This window comes from Varanus komodoensis, unplaced genomic scaffold, assembly GCF_004798865.1.
Source record: "Varanus komodoensis strain SLA01 unplaced genomic scaffold, ASM479886v1 scaffold13_3, whole genome shotgun sequence".
NCBI lineage: Eukaryota > Metazoa > Chordata > Lepidosauria > Squamata > Varanidae > Varanus > Varanus komodoensis.
The window spans coordinates 15281146-15305723 of record NW_025335409.1 but is presented as its reverse complement, the minus strand read 5'-3'; the positions used below and the strand labels follow the sequence as shown (position 1 = coordinate 15305723).

General features: G+C 41.5%; 1 protein-coding gene across 7 annotated transcripts in view; it reads left to right on the top strand.

Moving 5' to 3' along the window:
• The window catches only part of FRMD4A (FERM domain containing 4A), a 301515-nt gene that overhangs the window by 225844 nt on the left and 51093 nt on the right, over positions 1–24578 (top strand). For all 7 annotated transcript variants that reach the window (XM_044423314.1, XM_044423315.1, XM_044423316.1 and 4 more), the window contains 3 exons: positions 2628–2693; positions 3717–3774; positions 5382–5468. In XM_044423314.1, coding sequence (XP_044279249.1) covers positions 2628–2693; positions 3717–3774; positions 5382–5468 — 211 coding nt within the window. The remainder of the gene's footprint in view (positions 1–2627; positions 2694–3716; positions 3775–5381; positions 5469–24578) is intronic.

Sequence of the window (24578 nt, the reverse complement as noted above, 5' to 3'; positions counted from 1 at the left end):
AAGGTTGGAATGAGGAATATGTCCTGTGAATAGGGTCACAAGATAAGGGCACATTTTGAAAGTTCATTGTTTTCTATAGTGTAATAAAACTTCAAATGGATTACATATTGTTAGTTTTACTTCACTGACCAAATTGTTGGCAAATTCATTGTACTCAGAATGTTCTCTTCCTCTGAGGCTTTAGTTTTGTCTTTGGAAACAGCAGTGCAGCACATTGATAAATAAATATAAATCATGTTCAGTATTTTAATATTGAACAATTGCTGTTGTGGGTTGATTATGCTGTTATATCCTACTTGGAAAAAGAAGAACTCCTGATGGAGTTTGGTGAATGGCTGCAAACATCCCAAAAACCCCTCTTTCCCCCTCTCTTTCTCTGTCCTCCTCCAGTTATAGAATATACACAGAATATGCCACTGTAGGATCTGTTACGATGTTTCTTAATGCTAATCCTGTGCAGATTCTTATTGTTTTATTTACTAGCAAATTAGGAGTAGGGAATGCTCACATTTGATTTCAAACATTTTCGTACCCGAAGGGGACAAGGGCAGCAGCATGGGTTAGGAATTGCTGTCGGCAGGTTGTCGTGGGAGTGGAGGCAGTAGTTACGGCCCAGGGTGAGGTGAAGTAGCCATGCAAGAAAGTGGACATGAGAACCAAGTTGCCATGCAGTTTTATCACTGTGCATCTTGCTTAAACATTGCTGGTAAGGAGTGGTTTACTGAAGAGGAAGGATACGCATATGCTCTACAATCTTTCATGTGGTAGCTTGAGATAGTGTGATATAATGATCTTTAGATGGAGATCTAAACCAGAGTTCAAAGTGGGGTTCAGAAGCTGAGTTACAGAAGATCTTAGCCATAGCTAATGTTGGTGCTGTCAAAGTATTTTGATCCTCAGGTTGTTGACATTCATACACAGCCTGTCTTCAGTACAGTCTTTTTCCCTGAAGCACGTATGGGAATGTTTACAAGCTGACAGCTATGCAGGAGCACTTTACTTTTTTTGCACATCAAGGCATTTGCGAACAGAACTTGGATTGAATCATGAACGAGTATAAATGTTACCAGTGTGGGGATAGTTTGGAGCCATTGCCACATTAGCAATTAATCCCAGTGAGTCTGCAGCTGTCATTGCACAGCCCACTGTGTTGCCCCCTCCCCCCAGATGCAGCTGACAAGACAGATAAACATCCATGTAAAGGTTTTCCTGTCCAGCTAAATTCCGTTATTCCTTTGTATGAAAACCAGAAATAAAGTAGGCTTGGAGGCAGAGGAATGCCTGCAGTTACGATGTATCAATTCAAAGATTGTGTCAAACCACCCTTAGTGCAGTCATGATTTGCAAATCCAGTTCTCTTGGTTTTCATTCTCATGGTTTCACATTCTGATTTGATGGCTGATTGCAGACTATAACTTGTCAATTCAAACATCAGGCTGTAGTTAAGCTGCTTTAAACATAGTTGAGTGTGATGTTTGAATTGGATTTTGATGGTTCCTGAGAAGGGGACACAAAGAGAGGAACAGATTATCAGTTTGCATCCCAACACTCTAAAAAAATAACAACCGGGAAACTGAGGACTGCCAGGTTAAAGGTCTTCATTCACATGGAAGAAAGAAATAGTTTTAACTGATTTTACCATAGCCTTTTAATTATTATATTTCATCTGCACCCTTAAAACTCCCATCTGTAAAGTTACTTGGCCAGTGCAGATGTAATGGTGTAAAAGATCAGATGTGGACGTCAGATTCACAGAGTTCCTTCTTCTGTCCAATGAAAATTTTCTTCCTGCTTTCCCTTGCAGACTTTGCTAAGGTTGCAATCTTCACTGCTGGTTTCTTTGGTTCACAGTAACTAGGCTTCTATCTTAACCAGAATTTTGAATCAGGATTTGATCCTGGTTAAGTTAGTAGCTGATTAGTATCAATTATGGTCAGCCTCAGCACAAATATAATAATGACATTACATGAATAAGGGAGGAAGAAATTCACAATGGAGAGGGAGAGTACTGAGGCCTGCATCCCACTCCCTATCTCAGTCATACCAAATTCTGTGTATATGATAGCTTCCCATGTTTCTGTGCTTCTGACTGGGTTTGTTCCTAAGTATATTTGCATAGGATTAGCAATATTACAGCTACATGAGGCCCCTGCAAGACAAAGGAAAGCCAGAAAAGTGTACCAGCATGTGCTTCTGATGCAGACTTCAGTTCAGTTCAAGAGAACCTCTGTCGGTACAGAAGTCCTCTTCCTCTAAATTCCATGTTTAGATATATTTCCATGATTATTTGGCAAAACTGTGATTATGCTGTATCATGAAATAAAAGAGGCGCTACTCTTTTTCCATGTCTTGATACTGGGTTTTAATTTTGCAGCATTTCTTTCTCTATGTATATAGCTGCTCCTGCTTTTATATAAAAATAAAGTTTAAAAATGAATACTGTATCCTCAGTTGACTAGCTTTGTTTTTCTCCTTTCACTCACTTAGTATTTCTAGATGTCTTTTGAGAGATTTCTTAGGCTCATTGCCATCCTTTTCTGAGATGCCTCTTCTACAGTGGAGGTCTTTCACTATTTTTTCAGCTGTGTGTGTTCAAGGTAATAAGATTCTGTTTCTCTTCTTCAAAGTGAGGACCGAGTTATTGAGCATTACAAGAAACTAAATGGCCAGACAAGAGGCCAGGCCATTGTCAAGTAAGTTGGGAAGGGGATTTCTATAGTATGATGACCTTTGTCTCCGTGGCATTGCATGCATTGTGGGTTTGTAAATTCCACACATAATTCCATCTCTTGTCTCTCCAGTAGCATCAGACTGTATTCCTAGATGCCCTGAAGTTCTTCAGAAACTTATTGGGGTTCCTCAATTAGAATATCAGGAATGATACTTTTAAAATCCTTTAGTACCACTAATTTTGTCTGCAGTACCAAATTTCAAAGGAATATTGTGTCTATTCTAAACTACATTCAGTTGAAGTAGGACATTAGTGAATCTCAAAAAAAAAAAAAAAAAGCAAATACATACCTGAAAGCATAGCCCAAAGTCTTCTGCAGCATTCAAGTGTTTCATAGTGAAACACTAGCATTCTTCAACATACAAATTGTTGTTAAAAGAGTCTCCTACAAGCAGAATATTTGAAAACAACTGCCTGGTACCCTCCAGATGTATTGGGCTAGAATTCCCAGTATCCCCAACCTGCAAGGCTGGCTGGGATTTGTAGTCCAAGAATTCTAGAAGGTGCCAGGAGGGGAAAGATTAATTTTAGCATATTCTTTTTCTGATTAGAAATACTCCATGGGGCATCTTTTGCATGTCTTTAATTTAGATTTTATGGAAAGTATTTTGAAAGTGGCACTGTAGCAAATAGTACATTATAGCAGAACAAACCAGTATTTCACAAAAGAGGTTATAAATAATGGCATTAGGTAGCTAGAGGGTTCAGCAAAAACGTAAATTTCTAGCTCCTCTTTAAAATACGTAGCAGTTCATCCTTTTAGTTCTCACCACTCTGTATAATTACTGAAAAATAAAGCATGCTTATGTGTTCTACCTAATACTATGAGTTCACTGATACTGTTCATGCTTAGAAGAATTCATGTCATTCATATCTGCACATGCTAGAAGGGTACCCAAATGTACACAACTTGTCTTTCTTTCTTTGCATAATTCCCTTGCTCATTGGAACTGTGACATCCTGTTTTTTATGCTTCTTTTCACAGTTATATGAGCATTGTAGAATCTCTTCCAACATATGGAGTTCACTATTATGCAGTCAAGGTATGTGCCAACTGAAAAGGTTATATGATTAAGGACACAATCAAGAGGGCAGAGTTCTCCTGATTATGTCCTCGGTGATCGGAAACTCCCAAATTTGGAGGCATCTGATTCCCCAGTGTACAGCAGGAAGAACAGCAGTGGTGTTTTCCGCTTCCCATCCTTTCATCCTGCAGATTTTGCAAGACTGATTTTTTAGGCCATCGAATGAGGCTGCTGCAGAGCGAGAGGGAGGGAGGATGGAAGAATTCCAGGATAACACATAACCTGGTTTCTCCAGGTGCCTCCTCTCCCTGGCCATCTTTTTTCCCTTCCATGATCAAGTTTCTGACCTCAGTGAGGCAGCTGGTATGGATCCCTGCGCACTGACTGCAAGAGGTTTGGGAAGGGGATTGGATCTCTAACTCCCCTTTCCAAGACTGGAGTGCTGTCCTGACCTCAGAAGGATTTGGGGAACAACTCTGTGGTCCCTGGAAGCACAGAATCGCTCTCTGGATTAATTGGTTGATCATGAACAATGGCAAGTAAACCTGTAAGCCTGTAAATATGAATTAACACTTCTCTGTAATGAAAGTTCCTGTGTTAAGAGAAATAGAGAGCTTCATAATTCAGCTAATTGAAATGTATAATGAGACAGTGCAGCTCACTGTAAATTTACAGAGTTTAACCAATTTGGATCAAGGCTTCAGTGATTTTAGTGCGCTGGAATTGCAACTTGAAATTACTGTTTTAGTGAAGCATTCACTGGTATAATGCAACCACCTGGAACAACCTTTTGTTTAACTGTTTTTGATTTAGAAATGGGTTTGGAAGTTACAATTAATATTTGGACTGCCCTTCATTGCTTTGCTGTGCATTGAGCAGATCAGGTTCTTTTCATAGGATATTAAAGTGATGGTGTACATCAGCATTAGCATCAGATTGACTTCCTTACTGATTGTATATGATTTCATTCATTGATAAGAGAAAAGTGAACAGCCAATATGAATATTTTTTTCCAGCACCTACTTAATAATGCAAAGAAGGATAGTTTTCTGTGGCTATGTGACTGTCTTTTATCCCACAGGACTAAGCTTCCAGTCACAATAGTGCTGTATTTCTTCAACAAAGAAATACCTGAATGCAGCTGGTTGGCAGTGGCATTCAGCTTTTGCAGACAGGGCTTTTATAAGTGCACTTATTCTGGTTTATCCACAGAATATTATGGAGGGCCCCCAAAAAAGTCATCTTCCATTTGTAATAATTTTCCCACTGCTTCCTCCAGTTTTTTTTTCTTTCCACAACAAGGAGAAAAAGATGCACTAACTCTGCTATGCCTTTTGATTGGTAGCGGTGGGAGCTGTCTGTCCGGAGGCATCCATCATATGATTTTTTTGTAGCAAGTGAACAAAGAATGGTGATTCCAGACTAAGTGCTGGTATGGAAGCAGCCTCTGCTACAGAGTGTTTCACTAGTCGAATAATGTGTCTTCGGAACTGTCCAAATTTACCAAATGTATTTAAAATGTTAAAAAGAGGAAAGGGAACTATAACTTCTTTACTCCTTCTGTATGTTGTCTTGCTAACCCCTATTCAGAATAATATTGATGCAAGTGTTTTTCCCCACCCTAGGACAAGCAGGGAATTCCTTGGTGGTTAGGACTTAGCTACAAGGGGATCTTTCAGTATGACTATCATGACAAAGTAAAACCAAGAAAGGTAAGCTGTTCTGTAAACTGAGACATCCTATCTTGGAAATGATCAGCAAAAAAATGTGTAGTACTAATTTTTCAGAGGTAAAAACAGAGAGGCAAGAACCTGAGTACTCCCTAATTTATTGATGTTTGCTGCAGTGGTGGAAAGGTGAGCAGGCTAGTGTAGTGTTATCAAATGCCAGAACTGAAACTGTCTTCATTTCATAAGGACCATTTCCTCAAAGGTATCAAAGAAAGGGTTTGAATTAGAGACCAATATTTAATGTGTTAGTGTTGTGCTACAGGTTTATAGTCAGTTTTAAAGAAGACATAATGGGGGAAAAGACAGGTAGTACCTAGTGCCAGTTTGTTTGTTGGTATCAGCAGCATTTGACATTGCTTGGGTATTCAAATGCCTGAACACTGTCTCCAGGATGTTAGCACCCATATATGAAAGTATGAACTACCATATCGGGAATAGTCTTCATTATATAATGGTACCTCAGCTCACGAACGCGTCAGTTCACGACAAAATCAGGTCGCGAACAGAAATTTCATAAAAAGTTTGCTGCAGGTTGCGAACTCTGCATCAGTGATTATCGCGAACGCGCCCGTCCGATCGCGGTCATGCTGGGCGGGGGCGGGGAGATGACTGCCCACCTCCCCCCCACACACACACAATCGCTGGGGTTGGGGCGGGGGAGATGGCCTCGATCTTTGTTGCTGTTTGTCACTTTGCTTCACATTTTTGTGAGTAAAAAAAATAGTTGCAGAATGGATTAACCTTATTTACATTGACCCTTATGGGGAAATTTGACTTGGCTCACAACCAGTTTGGGTCATGACCAGAGTCCTGGAACGGATTAAGTTCGTGAGCAAGGTACCACTGTAGTTTTGTGTATGAACCTGTTTTCCAGAAAGCAGTGTTGTCTTTGAGTGCATGTGCTCAAATATGCAGGCATGGATAAAATACCTGTTGTGCATACAAGATTTCAACAGCCTCTCACATGGTTTGGATGAGATAAGTGGCCTCCAATTCCCTCCTCAATATGACTTCATACTACCCACCCTTCCTCGCCATCTAATCCAAGTGAAACTTCCTTTCACCTTTGCCCACTGAAGTTTTTCCCCAAACTGGTGACCAAATGAAGGCACTGCATAATTGGTATCTTACTGTGTTATCCCTGAACTATTCCAAATGATGGATTAAAAGGGTGAGAGAGAAACAAGTTGCATTTTTATACTCCTTCATTTTAGCAAAGGTAGTGGAGTGTTGGGACTCACCATCAGCCTTTGTAGGCTAGCCATTGGGTACTTGGAGAGGAAGATCTGTTGCAGTCCAAGGGTGAATGGATGCTTAGGAGTATTTTCATCAGAGCTGATCTGACACAATGAGCAGGAAAATGACTGATGCAAAAGAATGCAAGAAAAGCAGAGATTCTCCAGAAAGTGGGGAAAGATGTCATTGACTACACCCGCCCCAAAAAATCAGGAAAATAAAATCTGGGGCAGAGGGTAAATGTGTCCCCTCCTATCCCAATTTTCCCAGATGCAGCCTCTTCCCATTATTCTGTTTGCCTATACAGCATGGACAAAGATTTTCAATCAGAAAAGCCCTTGATGAAGGAAGATACCTCCCACTGCCCCTACCCTATCCCATATACACCAAGAAACGAAGCAGAACATTTAATTCTGGACTAGGGCACCAATACAGTTCCAGTTGACCCTGTTTTCCCTATGGCCAAGAAGGCCTCACATCTCCTGTTGGTTGGTACTCCCGTTGGATTTGCATAATCGTTGCATTTATTTGAAAGTTTGAATTAAAGACCTTTGAGCTTCCTTTCAAAATTAGTTACAAATGTCTGTCATTCTGTGAGATTGTGTGTCTGTGTGGAAATCTGATTTCTATACTCCTACGTGATTTATTTTGAAAATGCAAATAATAGCTTTCAACATTTGAGTGGCAGAGTTTTATTTTAGGATGGGTTCCAGGACAGAGAATGCAGAGCAGACATTAGCAGTGCTGAGTGGCACATTAGCTTATGGAAACGTTATCACTGTGTTGCAAAACATTTCTGCTGTTGTTGCATTTGTGGGGCCAAATTACTCTGAATGTACGGAAGCATGTTGCAGATAAATTGATCTTTGTACACAGGGGAGTGGTTTTATAGCAACCCGCATGGCATTTTTGTGATTGTAAATTAGTATATATGTTACTGTAAAAGCAGTATTTCCTGGCAAGATGATGTATCTATTTTCCAAGGATGATAAGCTGCAAAATGTGTTTCTAACATTTGATGTTTCCACTTTTATTTTTGCACACTGGACCTATTGGGAAGAGTTAAGATCTTTTTGATTCCACAAATACTTACCAATTATGTGTATTACTACCCTTCCTCTGAAGAGAAAAGGTGGTCATACATGGGATTATCCAGTTTTGTCCTCAAAACAAACAAACCTGCCCCCCAACCACTCATTGAGCTCCAAGGCTGAGCAGGCATTTGATTCCAGTTCTCGTCAGCCATCCTGTCTGCTTACACCTCTGACCAAATAATCCAGTGTCAAACGTATAGCACTGGCAAGATACTCTTTTCAGTCACAACTCTGTGAGACTGTTGCCTGATGGATGGAGGAGTCCATTATTGGAACCTTGTACCTTCCTTCGCCTTGACAAGAAAGCCATGGAAGAGAGGCTTTTACAGCCTAGCCATCTTCAGTTGCAATGGACCTCTGACCATTCCTAGTTGCTGCATGCAGACCAAGTTGGGGCTGAAAAGCAGGCATTTTTGTTCTTATTTAGGACGTACGTGTCAGTTTTAAACCCTAACCTGGAAGCAAATTCCCCTTGGACTGGATTGCTCCAGACAGCTATTTCTAGAGGCTTGGTGGGTCACCTTTAAAGATAACCTGATTCAGCATTTGAAAATGACGATGTAGCAAAGTGTTCAGGTGTTGAAGAACTCAGTGACTTTGTCCACTGCTTCTTAATGCTAATAATTCCTACTATTACCCATCTAGTATCTAGACTGGATAATACCAGAGTCACCTCTGGATCCTTAGATAGCACAATAGGTTACTGATTCACAACCCCCTCCCATCACTGAATTCAAGCACTGGTTAAAGTATACTCTTCTCCTCCCCCTCTGGGTTTAGAGAAGCAGGAAGCCACAATGCAGCCATGCAGTGATTAATACACTAAATGCAAAACCCTCTCTTCTGAAACTTTTATCCAATTTGCCCCTTTAACAGACTGGCTAAGTGCAGGATCCATGAGTGGGAAGGGCTGTGATTAATTATACACCACAGATTTCTGGTTCTTAATCCTTTAAATTACTCTTGATGGAGGATGTTTACTCCTTCTGCGTGATTTGGATAGACAAGAAGAGTGTCTACCGCAGCCTTCTCCAATGTGGTACCCTGAAAATGTTTTGGACTGTAACTACCATCAGTACCTGTCATTTTGGCCAATGGTCAGAGCTGGTGGGAATTGTAGTCAAACAACATCTGGAGGAAGTATACTCTATGGGGGAAAATTCAGTCTGGAAGCTTAGGAGTAGGAAACGGAATAGTATTTCTAGAGTGTGGGAGTGAGGAATCCTTGGATGATAATATTCTTTTGATCTGAAAATGGTTACACTCAGAGCAGCCATTTCTGTCTCAAAAGTGAAAATATATGGCCTTTAAAATGACTGCTGTACAAAAACCTTAGCAGTACCTCCATTGCCTTGGTATCCAGGTATCTCTCAAGAACTGATAATGGCAAAGACTGGCTCCTGCTTTCCGCATTTAGAGGGGGATGAAAGTATTGGAGAATATTAATTTATTTATTTATACATACATACATTTCTATGCCACCCCCATTGCAACAAAGCCTCGGGGCAGCTCATATTCTGCCATGGAAATAATGCAAAGACACTTTAGAATGGAGACCACACATCGTTTCATTTTTCTCAGTCTTGCTGATTTAGCTTCTACTCATTACCAGGACTGAAAATTAATAGAAAAATTACAGTGGGAAAAAATAATCAAAGCAGAAAATCGTGGCACAAAAACAGCCCAAACTGAGAAATGTATAAGCATAAAGTCCTTTCTTCTCTCGAAAATGATTTGACAGAATATTTCTTTTCCCATTAGGTCATCATAGACAGTTTTCAATGCCTATTGTGCTTGCTACACTAACTAGCTGAACCTTGTATCATACAATTGCATCACTATGCAGTCAAAAACAACCTTTTATTAAATTGCTCCAGCAATTTGGCCGGAACCCTGCTGAATTCTGTCTGCTTTTTTTATGATAAGGAGTTGGGCAGTTTGCGCGCTCACATTATAGAATCCTATTTGCAGCCATTTAAATTCTGAGTTATTCCACTAATGTTACCGGAAGTGCAATTGGGCTCTTAATATGAGAAGCAGGAGAGAGAGAATTTAATTAGAATGTAGCTTCTAGAAGCCATGAGCTGTACACATTCAGAAGGAGTATTGTCTGTGCGTTAACTGACTAATATGTTAAAATGGAGGTAAGCTTGAATTTCAGATTGTATGGGTCCCCCTTACTTTGAATAAATCCTAGTTTTTAAAGCATGGATCTTGCGAGTAGGCATTGATGAACATCTGGCCATTTCCATAACTGTTCAAATTTGGAAATGTGTAATGAGCAGTAGGGCAACACTAAAATTACCATTTCGTGTTCTCCCTTTGCTGCATAGGGAAAAACACATGGCAAACTTTAGAGAGTGTCTCCCTGTTGTACCGGTTGAGTTGGTAAAGAAGCAAATACACGATCAGTTCTCTCAAGTAAAGTGAAGGATATGACTCACATTCAAGATGCTTGAAAAACTAGCCAGTCATCAGTACCTGTAGTTTCCCCTGCCAGTCACCAAGTGCAAGGCAAACAGCTTCGTTCGCAGCACTGTCAGCTAACCATGCAGGGTTGAGTACCAGTTTTTTTTAACATCAAACTATTTCTTTCACACCCACACTTAAGAATGGCCTATAAACCTCTGCCACTGTAGATTTTTACTACCTCACTGCTGGTCAAGGACAATAAGTGTCCATTTACGATAGTTTATACTGAGATAATATTGTACTACAAGCATGTTCCTGACTTGAACCTTTGTAGAAGACAAAGGCCTGCTGGTGACTGCAAAGGACAGATAAGGTAGCACAAGGAACCAGAGATGGTACCAGTCAGCATGCCAGACTCATAATTCTAGCATCTAATGCTTGAGTCAGTTACATCTTCATGCTCATCAAAGGCAAGTTGTTAAATGACACATGTTTCCAAGGGAGGCTGCTTGAATAGCCACAGAGGAGATCCTGTCTTGTTAGGTGTGTGCACATGCTTGCTTTCCCAGCCCTGTCACCTTTCCCTTCCCCTCTTTCTTTCTGTCTGCCTGAGGTGAACAGACTTGGGTTAGCAGTTAAGCTAGCAGTGTTTCCAAGTTACTTCTCTCCTTTCTCTTATGTAAAGGAATGACTCTCATCTATCCCTATGAAGAAACAGAGCTACAGTTACAGATAGCATTGTAGTAAAGGCAAAGAGGGTCCACAGGCCATGACACTATATAATTGACTTCCAGGATCCCATGGGATGTGACCTGTAATGTGTTTCACTCTGGGCATTGCATCAGCCCCAAGCAGGCTCTTGTGAACATGCTGCCCTTCCCTACACCAACCCATCTTGTCTGTCATTATGGTGGGCGTGTCACTATTGAAGAAGACAAATGTAAGAGCAACTGTATCTATAGAAATTTACTTCTTCAAAGCCTGTCACCATGCATTGGTTGGAAATCTGCTGGCAATGCATGGCAAACCCTCAATAATGGCAAGAAGGCTTGAAAAAATACTGGGATTTTAAGGGAATGTTGCAGAGCCTTCTACTCTCTTCCTTGATTGCTTTTCTTTGCTCCTAGATACAATTTTTTAGTATCTCTGTGCCCGTTCTTCCTCTGTAACGCTTCACGTTGCAGAAAAAATCAATTTTCTTAAAAGCAAAGATCTTGCAAGCAGATGAAATTATGCAAAATATAATTTTGCATTTCATCAATTTTTTGCTATCTTCACATACTTGCTTTTCAACCAGTGTCCTGTTCTTCCTCAAAAGAATTCAGAGAATGGTATAGGTATCCTTGCAACAATCCTGTCAGGTAGACTGGGCTAACAGATAGTGACTGCCTCTAGATCATTCAGTGACCTTTGTAGCTAAGCAAAGATAGAGCACTTTCCATTTCACATTCAGTTTGGCTGTCTTTAGTACTGCACTAGGGTATTTTTGTTGGAAAATGCTTTGGACAAAGTTTGCGGATTGGGCATTTAGTTTTGTGTACATGCTCTTGAAGTTACATAGTTTTTGTGTGGTAAGAACCACAACAGATAGAGTGTCATTCAGTAGCATGGAAAGAATCTGTAATGTCTTTGAGAAAGGCTGTTGATCTTACACAGGACTTATATAATAGACTGGAGACAGTGATAAGAGTTCCCAGTATCATCCTGAAAAAGCCAAAGTGGAATTGCACACACCTAGAGGATAATTAATATTGTGTCCTCGAGTGTGCTAGCAGGTCGGAATCTCTTCTGAATGAGAGGGTTTCACTGTTTTAACAACACACATGCTGTCCTGCAGTGCACATATTTTAATAGCTTTATCAAACAACTCAAAGAAAGCAGAAGAGCAAATTATTAACAAAGCTTGCCAAAAGCTTTTTCATAGGCCCTATAATATCTTGCCAAACATATTTGATTTCTACTTGGAGAGAGAGAAAGAGTGGGGGACTTTAGAAGGAATCACAGAAAGAAAATTTATCATATTAATTGCTTGTGGTAAAATAGACACTGGTCATGTTTTTGTTTAAACTGAAGTAATAGTATTTTGCACTCCATAGGTTGGCTTTAAAAGGGGGTCTGGTGTTTGTTTACTTGTAGAAACATGATGCAGAGACTGAAGGTTTTTTGAATGCTCTGCGTGAAAAATTAAAACAGCAGACTCCCAAATTAACAACAAATTTGTAAAGCAGCAACAAATTTGAAAATCAATTTTTGGATACCTGGACTGGGCTTTTTAAATGCTATACATTATAATACATTATTATTTTTCTCTTTTTTTAAGTTTCTGCTAATGTGCCTGTGCTAATAGGCAAACTTCTGTTGATTTAATGCTACGTATGATACTCAGAACTTACTTCAGTTATAGTATTTTCACAGCAAACAAATTCAATGCTGACATTTACTTGAAAATTTACTCTAGAGATAAATTTAGTGTTGGACCACCATACTGGCCACCAACATGTTAGTAGTTCACTAGACCTCTCATGGTGATTGATTTCTATGTCACCAAAGAGCCAAAGCTCTCTGGGCAGTTCACAGCAGCACATTAAAAATACAATAAAAATGAATCATGTTGAAAACACATTAAAACATCATAAAAAGTTTATAGTACAAAATTTACAACCAAGTTTAAAACATATTAACTTGAAGAAAAACATTAGTCCTGTTTAACAGCTAGCAGGGCTCAGGATACCACTTGAATACCATGCACTAGAGGACAGTCTTTACCTGGCACCAGAAGACAGTAAAATTGATGCCAGGTGGGCCTCAGTGGGGAGTTTGTTCCATAACTGGAGGGCCACCAGTGAAAAGGCCCTTCTTGTTGCCACCATCCAAACCTCCCTCAGAGGTGGCAGTCTGAGGTAGGTGTAAGAACTTGATCATAGTGTCCGGGTAGATGAAGGCTGGGAGAAGCGTTCCATCAGGTATTGTGGTCCCAAGCCTTGTAGAGCTTTACAGGCTAAAACCAGCACCTTGAGTTAGGCTTGGAAGCATGTAGGCAGCCAGTGCAAAAGTGTCAGAATTAGTGTTATGTGATATCGGACTGTCTGATCCCTGTTACTAGTCTGGCTGCTGCAGTTGTGCAAGCTGCAGCCTCCAAACAGTCTTCAAGGGAAGCCCTATGTAGAATGTGTTGCAGTAAATTAGTTTAACGATTACCAGAGCATATATAACTGATACCAGGCTATCTCTGTCCAGATATGGGCACAGAAGGCAGTCCTGGCCCTTGAATGACAAAGATGGCTCAAGGAACATCCCCTAGCTACAAACCTGCTCCTTCAAATGCAACCCCATGTGGAACAGGTTGAATTCCCTCCATCCGGTTGGAAAAACCACCCACAAATAGCATCTCAGTCATGTCTGGATTGCGCCTCAGTTTGTCAGCCCTCATTGCAGCCAGGCACCAGTTCAACACATCCACAGTCTCACTTGCTGAAGTTGAAAAGGAGAGTTAGATTTGTATGTCATCACCATATTGATGATGATGCACTCCAAAACTCTGGATGACCTCAGTCAGCAGTTTCATAGAGATGTTGGATAACATGGAGAACAAGACTGATCCCCGAGGAACCCCATACTGGAGGATCCAAGGGGCAAAGCAACATCCTCCAAGCCCCACCTTCTGAAGCCTACCATCCAGGTAGGAGCAGACCCACTGCAATGCAGTGCCACTCACACCCAACTCAGACAGTCCCCCCAGGAGGATACTATGGCTGATGGTGTCAAAAGCTGTTGAGGAGTCCAAGGAGGAACAATTGGGTTGCATTACCCTGTCTCTCTCCCAGCATAGAACACCACCAAAGTTGTTTCTGTGCCAAAACCAGGTCTGAACTCCAGCTGAAATTGGATCCAGATCATCAGTCTCATCCAAGAGTGCCTGGAGCTGGTTGGCCACCACCTGCTCAAGAACCATGTCCAGGAAGGCAATGATTGCCACTGACCTTCAATTGTTACATTATTCAGGGTTCAGGAAGGAGTGGTGTTAAATAGATGTTAAGGAGTGATTTCACCAGCACTTGCTTCAGATGGCCAGGGACCACTCCTTCTCATAAAGAAGCATTAATCACCTCCCAGCCCAGCCAGCATTTCCTCCTTACCAGCTTTATTTAGCCAAGAAGGGCAAGGCTCCAGTTTGGACATGGTTGCACAAACCTGTCCAAGCGCCTTGACGACATCTTCAAGCTGTACTAACTGGAACTCATCCAACACGAGTAGACCAGACTGTACTGTGGATATCTCACTCAATTCCACTGCTATAACATTGGAGTTCAAGTCATGGGGGAAACAAGGGTATTTATCCTGGAAGGGCCTAGCAAATGTATTACAGTGGACCTTAGACTGACTCCATTTCACAATGAGAGACTACTGTTTCCATATGCATAGCATTGCAATTGACCATTTTTTTGGAGTCTAGATAACATGGTCAGAAGTGGATCTGAGAGGTATGAGGTCATCTTCCAGGGTGCCAAGAACTCATTATGCAATCTTGGGACATTATTATCTCCTGGCTACTGACTTCATACCTTAAAAAGTAATTGTGAGGGAAAACACAATAGGTATTGTGCAATACTTTATAGAATTAGAAAGTGTCCTGTCATAGATATAAAGTCTAGTTCCTTACCTTTTGTTGTTTAATCAGACTACCCATCTGATAATGGAATATACTCTTAATTCACTTAACTCTGATGCTAACGCTGCCATAAGAAGGACAAGAATGAGAAAGGCTATTACAGAGGTGGGAGGTAAAGCATTGGCACCTACTTTCTGCCTCCTGGGTTGCAAAGTGATCATTCCAAACTGGTCTGGCTAGATTTTTTTTTAACTTTTGACCAATTTCCAAGTAAGGGAGTGGTCTCTTTTGCACAAATCCTAGTAGTTTGTTGTTGATGTTGCGCTGTATTTCCATCTCACCTGCACTCTGCCTTAACAAGTTGCTTCTAGACCTGTATATAAATAAAAAAAAAAAGAAAAGAAAATTGCCATCTGTCCCCTACTCAGCTTATCTATCAGTTGAGCTTTCTAGCTATCCGTCCATCCCTTATCTTTCTGTAAGTCTAAATTAGCTGGCATCCTACTGATCTTTCACTCTTCCCATGATGGTGGCAGAAAGCCATCATTCCTCACCACAGCCCAGAGGTTCTGCACATGATATTTTGTATCAGCACAAGTTGCTTAAGTCTTAAAAGCTGTGATTGCACAAATCCTTTTGACTGATGTTGAAATATGTGCTGGGCCATTTTGATCGATGCTTCCCCATCAGTTTCACTATGAGATTATGAAAAGTGGCTAAAATATTGTATCACTGAAGAGGAAGAATGGCACTAAGCTGTGATTTCAGGAAGACCGTGTGGCTATCATCCTCTCTTCTAGCCTTTTGTGCAAAGTCACTCTTCCTCCCCATGAGCAATGAGCTTTGCTCTCCAATCGCTTTTCTTACACACCCTCCCACCCCTTCTTTCTTCTGAGTTAAATGTGGCCTTTGGGTGACAGATCCCTATTCCTATTCTAAATCAGCACAATTCTGGAATCTTCTTTCCCCTCAAGGGACCTCTATGTGGATTCTCCCAAAGTCAGATCTATGATAATGGCAAAACAGTTCTTTTCTCAGGGTGATGAAATGGATGCAAATTTCCAGGCCTCTTCTCTACCAGCTACCACTTAATTATAGAACGGCCAACAAACAACAAATGTACATTCATACACACATGCATGCATTCACATACACACACACTCACACATAAATGAAAGAAAGAAAGAAAGAGAACAGTGGAATATTAAAGCTGTTATTTAACTAGCCACAAGGACCTGATAATATGCCAGTAATCCTGGCTCTGAGGATGATTTTCACTTCAGCATCTTCCAAGCTTTTTGCAACATCATGTGCATCAATCCCTCATCTCCCCCCCCCCCCCCGCAACTTTTGTAAAAAAAAGAACAGCAGGAGTATTTTGGCTGCATTTTTTCTGACCACTGCCTTGGTGTAGGCTGGTTAATAAGGCACTCACCTGGTTTCAGACTACATGCATGCATGTTTTCCAATGTTAAACAGTCTCTCCCTGAGAGACATTTGTTTTGTAAAGTCAAACACATTTAACAACAACTTTAAGATCAAAGGCTGATGTTTCTTGAGGAGGTTGAAGCAGAGTTCATGGGTTTTGGGAGAGGAATTTTGCCAGGGTAAATACTGGACACAGGTGTAATTTAAAAAAAAAAAAACCCTTGGCTTTCACTTTTAAACACATGGAGTAGTCAAAAAATTATTAGACATCCTAGGAGCCAAACTATACACTACGTGGGAGGTTCATGATAGAATCTCACAACATTTTCTTTTTTTTAATAGCCATCAGGTTGCTCTGAAGTGATGTTCTTGGAGCATAGAAATGGTGGGGAGCGGGGCAGATTTTGATTGTAAAAATAGTGTAAGGGTGTAGTGTAGTGGAAAGGGTTAAACAATCCATTCCCTCAGTATCATTGCCTGAATCAAATGGGCAGCTGGCAGAGCTTTGAAAAAGATACAATGATCCATTCTCAGAATTTCAGCATGTGCTTTAGTTTGTCCCTAAGTGATTTCGTAATGATTTCATAAGAGTACTGAAAAGCAGCCTCATGGTAAGCTTCTCATAGACAGGTGGCCACATCAGATCAACCACTTCCAGAATCTCAGCTTATGACCCTCCCAGAGAGCTGGTCTTAAAGAAGAAACTCATAGTCATAGTCATAATTGACCACTTCCTGACTGTGCTGTTCAAAGGAAGGCTGTGTGCTCCAAACCACATTATATATAATTTTACAAGTGGGTTTCACCCTTACCAGCTATGAGCTTTGCAATCCCTGTGATCCCAATACCATACCTAGTATGAACCTTTCTGCTGCTTTAAGAGGATGTTGGGTATGTCTAGGCCTGCCCTGCTTGCAACACAGCCAGACATAGCCTATCTATCTTGTAGGCTAGCCTGCCAGGGATTTAAAAAAAGTTTTTTGGGTTTTGTGCTTGCATGAGGCTTCAAAAGGAGTTGTCAAGGCCCTGGCAAGTCATCGTGCATGAGTCAGGAGTCATGTACAGCACAGTCCTTTCACTCATAAAGGGCCGCATATGATGCTGGCTTGGGATGGAAGGGGGTGGGAATCACACGTGCCCATCCCTGTGATCCTGATACAGATTGCTAGCAAGAGCAAAACAAAAGCAGTCTGTGTGCAGGTCACCGAGGATGGGAGTAAAAAACCTTCCCTCTCCTGCTTTCCTCAGCAATCCTGATTTAGTCCACTGCAGCAATAGGTCTTATCCTGGCTGTAGGTTGTACACTCCCTATGTACAGTTTGTGCTGGCCTGGATAAGACCCTTTGAATAATGGAAGTGTACATATTACCTTTTCTGCCAACCAAAATGGTTAATGGGCAACAGCAACAATTAAAAATCCACCAAACAACTCAGTGGAGCACATGTATATGTATATAGTCCAGTGCTGATTACCTTAATAGTGCACCTTAGTTTATGAGTAATTCATCTATGGCAGTCATTAAAAAAAAAGATTGGTGGAGCATTTATGGGTCATGCATCAATCAGCAAATTAGATATACTGATTTGGAAATGTATGTAATCTGGTAAATTAGACAGACAGCTATATTAGAAAGTAAAGACAGATATTTACACTACAGGATATGCAGTTGACTGAAAGGAAAAAGCTTGCACAACTGTTGCTATGTGAATTGTACAGAATAAGATGTAGGTAGAAAGGGGAATGGGTAGAGTTCTTGAATAATTATGATGATTTAACAAATACAAGTGTCCTAACTGTACCGGGTCCTTTATCAGCCACTTTCTGAGCCCAAGTATCTTTTGCTTCCCTCATTTCCATTTCTGTGAGGTTTGTTGGTGCTAATCTCTGATATTTGTCTAGTTTCACTTGATCCAACTACAAAAAATCCCAGAACCCAGGTATCTAAATATTTGATCCAGGCTTCTAAGAAAGATGTGTTCATTTACTTCTTTATTTATTTTTCATGCTGCCCTTCTTCCAAGAAAACAGGTCACTGTGCTTCAGGAGTGGACAATTAGTGCCATCTCAGATGCTTTGACTTACAGTGTGCATTACCTTTCATTATTACCTATGCTGCTGAGCACTGATATAAGCCAGAACAGGGGAGGGAGGTAGTGGTCACAAGCTTCCCTTTCTTGCTCTGCATGGTTCCCTTTTTAGTTTATTCCAACAACAAAACCCTCATGTTAGGTTAGAGAGGGAGAATGATGGGTCCAAATTCACCCAGTGATCTTCATAGCGAAGCAGGCAATCAACCAAATTTTTCTCTGCCACTGCAACACTACACCATCTCTATTGCTGTGATGGCCTGATTTTATCTTTGATCCTCAGACTTCACACAGTCTGCAGAGTGGACAGAAAACCAGGCACAGCTAAATCACTAGTTTGCCATCAAAATTCAGCAGCGAAGTGCTCAGTAGTGCTATAGAACACTACAACTATTTGGTAATTATAATAGTAATATTTTCAAGCTAAATTCCGTCTGTTCGCATTCTGTGGAAGCTCCAGAGTATCCAAAGAGCCAGATTTAGCTTGCTGACAAGCCCACATTTGGCAGTTTGGGTACTCCACAGCCAGTGTGGAAACTCCCCCTCCCACACACAATTTTAAACAAATTTTGGAAGGAAGAAAGGAAGTGGTAGGAGCAACATGCAGCCTGCTGGTCCCATGTTGCCCAACTTTAATAATTAATTCTATTTAATTTTAAAAATATCCAACACATTAGCAGTAATTGAAACACCGAATTCAAACAAGGTTTTCTGCAAATTGGAACCTTACCCAGCCTTGTGCCCTCTAGGTGTGTTGAACTGGAGACCACAAGTTAGCTGAGTTATTGGCCACACTGGCTGGAGATGATAGGGATTGTAGTCCAGTATATCTGGAGGACACCAGCTTGGGGAAGGTGAGGCAGAAGAGATTCCAGAGTCTGAGGAGGCACTGAATACTCCAGTACGACAGATGTAGGTGTATGTGTTATGGAAAGATCTAAACCAGCTTTCCCCAATCTGGCATTCTCCAGTTGTTTTAGACTACAATCTCCAGGATTCCTGACTGCTGACCATGCTGACTGGGCCGATGGTATCAAAACAACTGGAAAGTACTAGGCTAGGGAAAGCTCTTTGAAGCCTTTCTCTGAAAAGATCCTGGCAGGTCAGGAACCAGTTTCTATCAAATCCCAGGAAACCTTTCCATACCAGCCATTTCTATTTCTAATCTGTTAGGAAAAGCAATGTTATTACTGTATTCCCATTTGTGGAAACTGTGAGAATCAGTCCAGAGAGATGGGGGAGCAGAAAAGCCAGTGGTATTCAAATTTTCTTCAAGGAACTCTTTGCCCACTGACCTGTCTGCTAGTTTAGCTTTACTCTTCTCTTGAGGAATCCCTATACAGTGCAAGGGATTTTCTGGGAGCATTCCTAAAGCGCACAGGGTGATAGTCAGACTTGCAACTCTTCCTTTTGGCTTTGCATTGCCAGGAAAATTTAGTAGTGGTGCTAGGCTAGCTGGCTTTCATGGATGCTTCTCCACTGTGAGTGAGCCTCTTATTGAAAAAGTCCTAATAAGCTACCAAGGAACTAGAGGACTTCCCAAGCAGATCAGAGTTTGCACAGTTACTTTAGCAAAAATCAAGGTTTCCCAGCCTATAAGTGGTCATAGCCAGTTATCCAAGTTTGTTTCATTTACTCTATGTTTTTAATTTTTTTTATGGTGGCTTTAATCTTAGGAAAGTACTTTCTCTTGAACTGTACTACGTCTGGTTCTCTCCCATTCTTTGGTGAAGCATTTCATTTTTCCACAGTGTGTGCCGGGGTGGGGGGGTGTTAATGATAGCTTAGTGGAGCAGAGGTTTTGTTTCCCGCCAGCTTTAACAGCACCATGTGGGCGACTGCAGAGCACAGGAGTAGCTTAGCAGCTTTTGTTGTGCTGAAACTGAAACCGCTCCTTAGTAACTATTCCAGGCATCTGGAGTTTTATCTGGAGGGAGGGAATTTTGTATGCCAAGAGGTCACAAGGTACTGTACTCACTTCTTTCTGTTCCTTTGCTTGTGTTTCTCCAGTTCCGTTTTATTGCTCGCAGAGAATTGGAAGCATTAGCAATGCAAACATCTGGCATGTTTTGAATTCTAGTGTTTCTGCAATAGAGAGAGAGCAGGTTACTGCTATCTTTGTCATTTAGCATTCTCCCCTCACCATGACAAATTGTTCACTGGAAACCCAAAATAATGCTTTGGGCTAATCTTGTGGCTTGAAGGGTGTGTGTAGTTTAATACAGACAGACATCTGCGATATTAATGGAAGCAGCAATCTAAACTGTAAGATCCTCTCTAAAGGGAATAGCATCTCTAAGGGATGTGGCTTCATCCCAGAGAAAGGATGAAATGATTAGTGCATTTACAAGGAGGCTGCATGGCTGCTTCCTGTGGTTTTGGCTCCACACTTGGGGCGCTTCTGGAAATGTGGAAAACATCATCCTGTGCTGTTAGCGGGATCACAAGGGTGCATATTTCATACACTAAGAACTGTGTGTCTAGGCTTGACCCACACTTAGTATCAGTGGTGCTGTCAGGGCTGCACTTTGGGGCAGATGCACAAGGCCCCCTCTCAGCTGAATGAGTGGGGGTTCCCAGATGAAGCAGGACTGGCTTGGTACATAGTGAATTAATATATTCAATATATATCCTCATCTGAATTGCCTGTCCAAAAGAAGACAGATCTGTCTAATCCAGCATACTGCTTCTGATGGTAGTTGGACACCTCCAGGAGTTCACAAGCAGGACACTGTGTTTCTCCCTTCACTCTCCTTGGTTTGCCTGCAATGTCTGGTATTGAAGTGGTATAGTACCTCTATACATGAAGCTTTACATCAGCTTTTACCAATCTGGGCCCAGGTGTTCTGCAACTCCCAGCATTCCTGACCATTAGCCTTGCTCTCTGGGGCTGATGGGTGTTGCTGTCCCAAACATTTGGAAAGCTACTAGGCATGGAATAACTAGCCAACATAACAGTTGATTGATAGCTCCTCCAGGAATTTGACTAGTTGTTTTTGAAGTATCTGAGCCAGTGGCTATTATCATATCTTGTGTTAGTAAATTTTAAAAGTTAAGTATGTCTTCCAGAAAAGGGGGCTTCCTTCCTGCCCCTACTTCTCCTGTTCTAACTGGAAGTCAATGTCATTGCGGTGAACTAGATGGCTGGTTCGTAGTGCTGCAAGAGAGGGAGCAGGCTTTTCTCTATCTACTTTCACCCCATTGTCCATCATTTTTTGAACTTTTGTCTTGCTTCCTCATAGTCATCTTTTTCTGAACTAAGAAGCTTCAAACACAGTGGCCACCCCATTCATAAATGGATAAACATCCACTGTTCCTCTATTAATAGCTCTTTTTTCTAACTGAAAAGGCCCAAATCTTTAACAGTCCGAGCCCACGCAACTCGTGACCAGGATGCTGAATACAGGCAGACATCTGTGTACAGCCACCTATTGGGGATGAGCAAGCATTACTTGTTTGGGTCTGCAAAATTAGGAATAAAACCCCTTCCAAAACCTGACAAGCAACAGTACATGGCCAGTTGGCTGCATTCAGTTATCTGTGATACTGTTTGTTCGGGCTTGCTTTGACCCTTCATCAGAAAAGTGTTCCAGCCCCTGGGCAGTTTCAAGTTGCAATCCTAAATACACTTCCTTAGGAACCAGACCCATTGAACATAGTAGGATTTATTCCTGGGTAAACATGAATATGATTGCATGGTTAGTCTATTTGGGCAGGTGGACAACCAGGACATTTCAAAAGTGTGTGCTTCATCCCCAGATAGGTGATGCATCAAACAATAGCATTCATGATGATTGCTAAAAACGTGTTCAAAATGTCTGTGGATGAACAGACATTTTGATAGTGGTTGACTCAGCAGTCAGCAAAGCAGGATATCTCACCACTCACTGACAGCATTGAAGGAAATGGTTCTTTATTTGTCTCTCATTATCAAAGAATTAAATCAGGCTGAGCAAGGTCTGGTGGCAGCAGGGGAGGGAGACAGCACTGTAAATCAGGGCCAGCTCTTTAGTTTTGTTCTTTTGTGTGTTGGCAAGTGATTTCTGGCTTAACCCACATAAGAATCTACATTCCAAAGGCTTATCTCAGATTCTTCACTGGAAAAAAAAACCAAAGTTGTCTTTGAAGAAGATCATTATCAGGTTCTGATGTTGCAGTGTGTGGGATTTGTGCCACATACTCAGTTGCTTAATAAGTATAGAAGTAAATGTTTCCATGTCTTTTCAGAATCTTTGCACATGAATCCTAAGAGGAGGAAGTAATTCCTATGATATATTTAAAAAACACCAGAAGAGCCATGTCATCCTCTTTTGCACAGCAACAACCAGAAGGCCACAAACAGGACATGGGGCCAATAGATCTCTCCTGACCTTTTTGCATTTCTGTGGTGTTGGACATTGCATTCATAAGCACTGGTGTTAAAGTGTGCAATTAATCTGTTAGTCACTCAGTAGGCTAGTGTTTCTGTACCCCTAAACTAGGCTGGCTTTCAGAAGTGAAATCTGGAGTTTGCCTTAGTTTCCTAAGCACAGTGGAGCTGGTGAAACTGAGACTACACACTCTCCCTTGCTCTGAATATACCACATTCATTTCTGGGAAAGAAGGTGTGTGAAGTGCATAAACTCAATCTTGGACTTTCTAAATTGTAATCATATTAGCCACAATCCAGAAAAGCAGACCAGTGCACAGAAAATGTTTTGCATTTATCCACCTCCTTTAGGATTTAAGCACAGATACTGAAGGAAGGGGAGAATCCTCATAACCAGCACCTTGAATTGTGCATGATTCTCTTGTATTTTGCCCATACTGGCTGAATCTGGATGTCATGCTAGACCAGCCTTCCCATCCTGGTGCCTTCCAGTTGTTGGATTACAACTGCCATATAAAATTCCCATGGTGCTGGTTAATCCAATACACCTAGGATATTAGGTTGGTGATGGTTGTGTTCAGTCAAGGTTCATGAAGTAAGAATGATCTGCAGCAAGCTTGAGACGCAAACATTTCACCTGCCTCTCTTCTCCATCCCATGGCCATGAGAAGGAGTTTGGAAACTTCTGCTCTTATTTTAAAGTCACTGCAGTTTAGCATTGCATCCAAGCAGTAAATGTATTACATTTTGGCATGGTCTGAAGTTGGCTCATTCCTACTAATCATTGCTAGGTTTAGCCAGTTTGTCAGGTTCTGCCAACAAATGTAAAACAGAAATGGAAGCTGAACTGTGGTTTAGTGGAATGGCCAAACGACGTGACCAATGCCTAAGAAATAGTTGACTCCATACCTGTAGGAAAAGGGAGATTTATCCTAGCAAGTATTTATTTCCCCCTTACTCTGACTACTAGGTGATCAGCCAGAGCTACTATTCTTGACTGCCACCCTAATCCATTTAAGGGGATCTTCAACATAAGGAGGCTCCTATGTGTCTGATATGTTGGCTCAGAAACAGTGGTCACATACTGCTCATTCAAGTGCTGCTCTGTCCTCAGTGCACGGCTTTCTGTGGGATGTGGATCTGATTTCACTTCCCCATCCTCATTCCAACACACCTGGTCGTACTTTTAAAAATATATGGCTGGAACTGGAGTGCATGCTGAACAACGAGGAGGGTTGATTCATACGGAGCAGGTGAAATGTCCAAAACACCATGGAGCTGTTTTAAATTTATGGAGAACCCGGAGGGTGCTCTGCGACTTCTGCATCTCACAAAGATTGACTGTCAGCACCTGGACAAATAGCTGAACAGAGCCCAGGGTTCTGCTGCCCAGCATTTATGACTGTCCTTCCAATAAAGCAGCAACAGTAGTGAAAAAGAAAAGGAATGCTGTATTGCCACTGCAGCTCTTGTGCTGGGCTATCTATGTATGTACCTTTTAATTGCTCAAGCATGCTCCTTGTGCGTGCGGGGTGAGCAAGGTTGGGGGAGGGGATGGCTGGGCAGGGAGGGAACCGCTTGACAAGTCTATATTGTTATCTCATGTTGCCTGGAATGAATTAGGGTCACCAGAACCTCCGCCCTCAGCAGGGGCTTTCAGCGTTGCAGTGTTCAGAGCCCCAGTCAGGGGCTCCGGCACATTAGCCGGCAGGAAGTCGGAGTCCCTGTGGGAGGAAAGGGGAATTTGAGCGTCTTTCTCATTTCAGCACTCGGAGGGGAGAAAGGCTCAGTTCAGCACTTCTGACTGCGAGGCCTCCGCCTTCTCCTCCCTATTCTCTCAATTTCCCCCTCCTTTT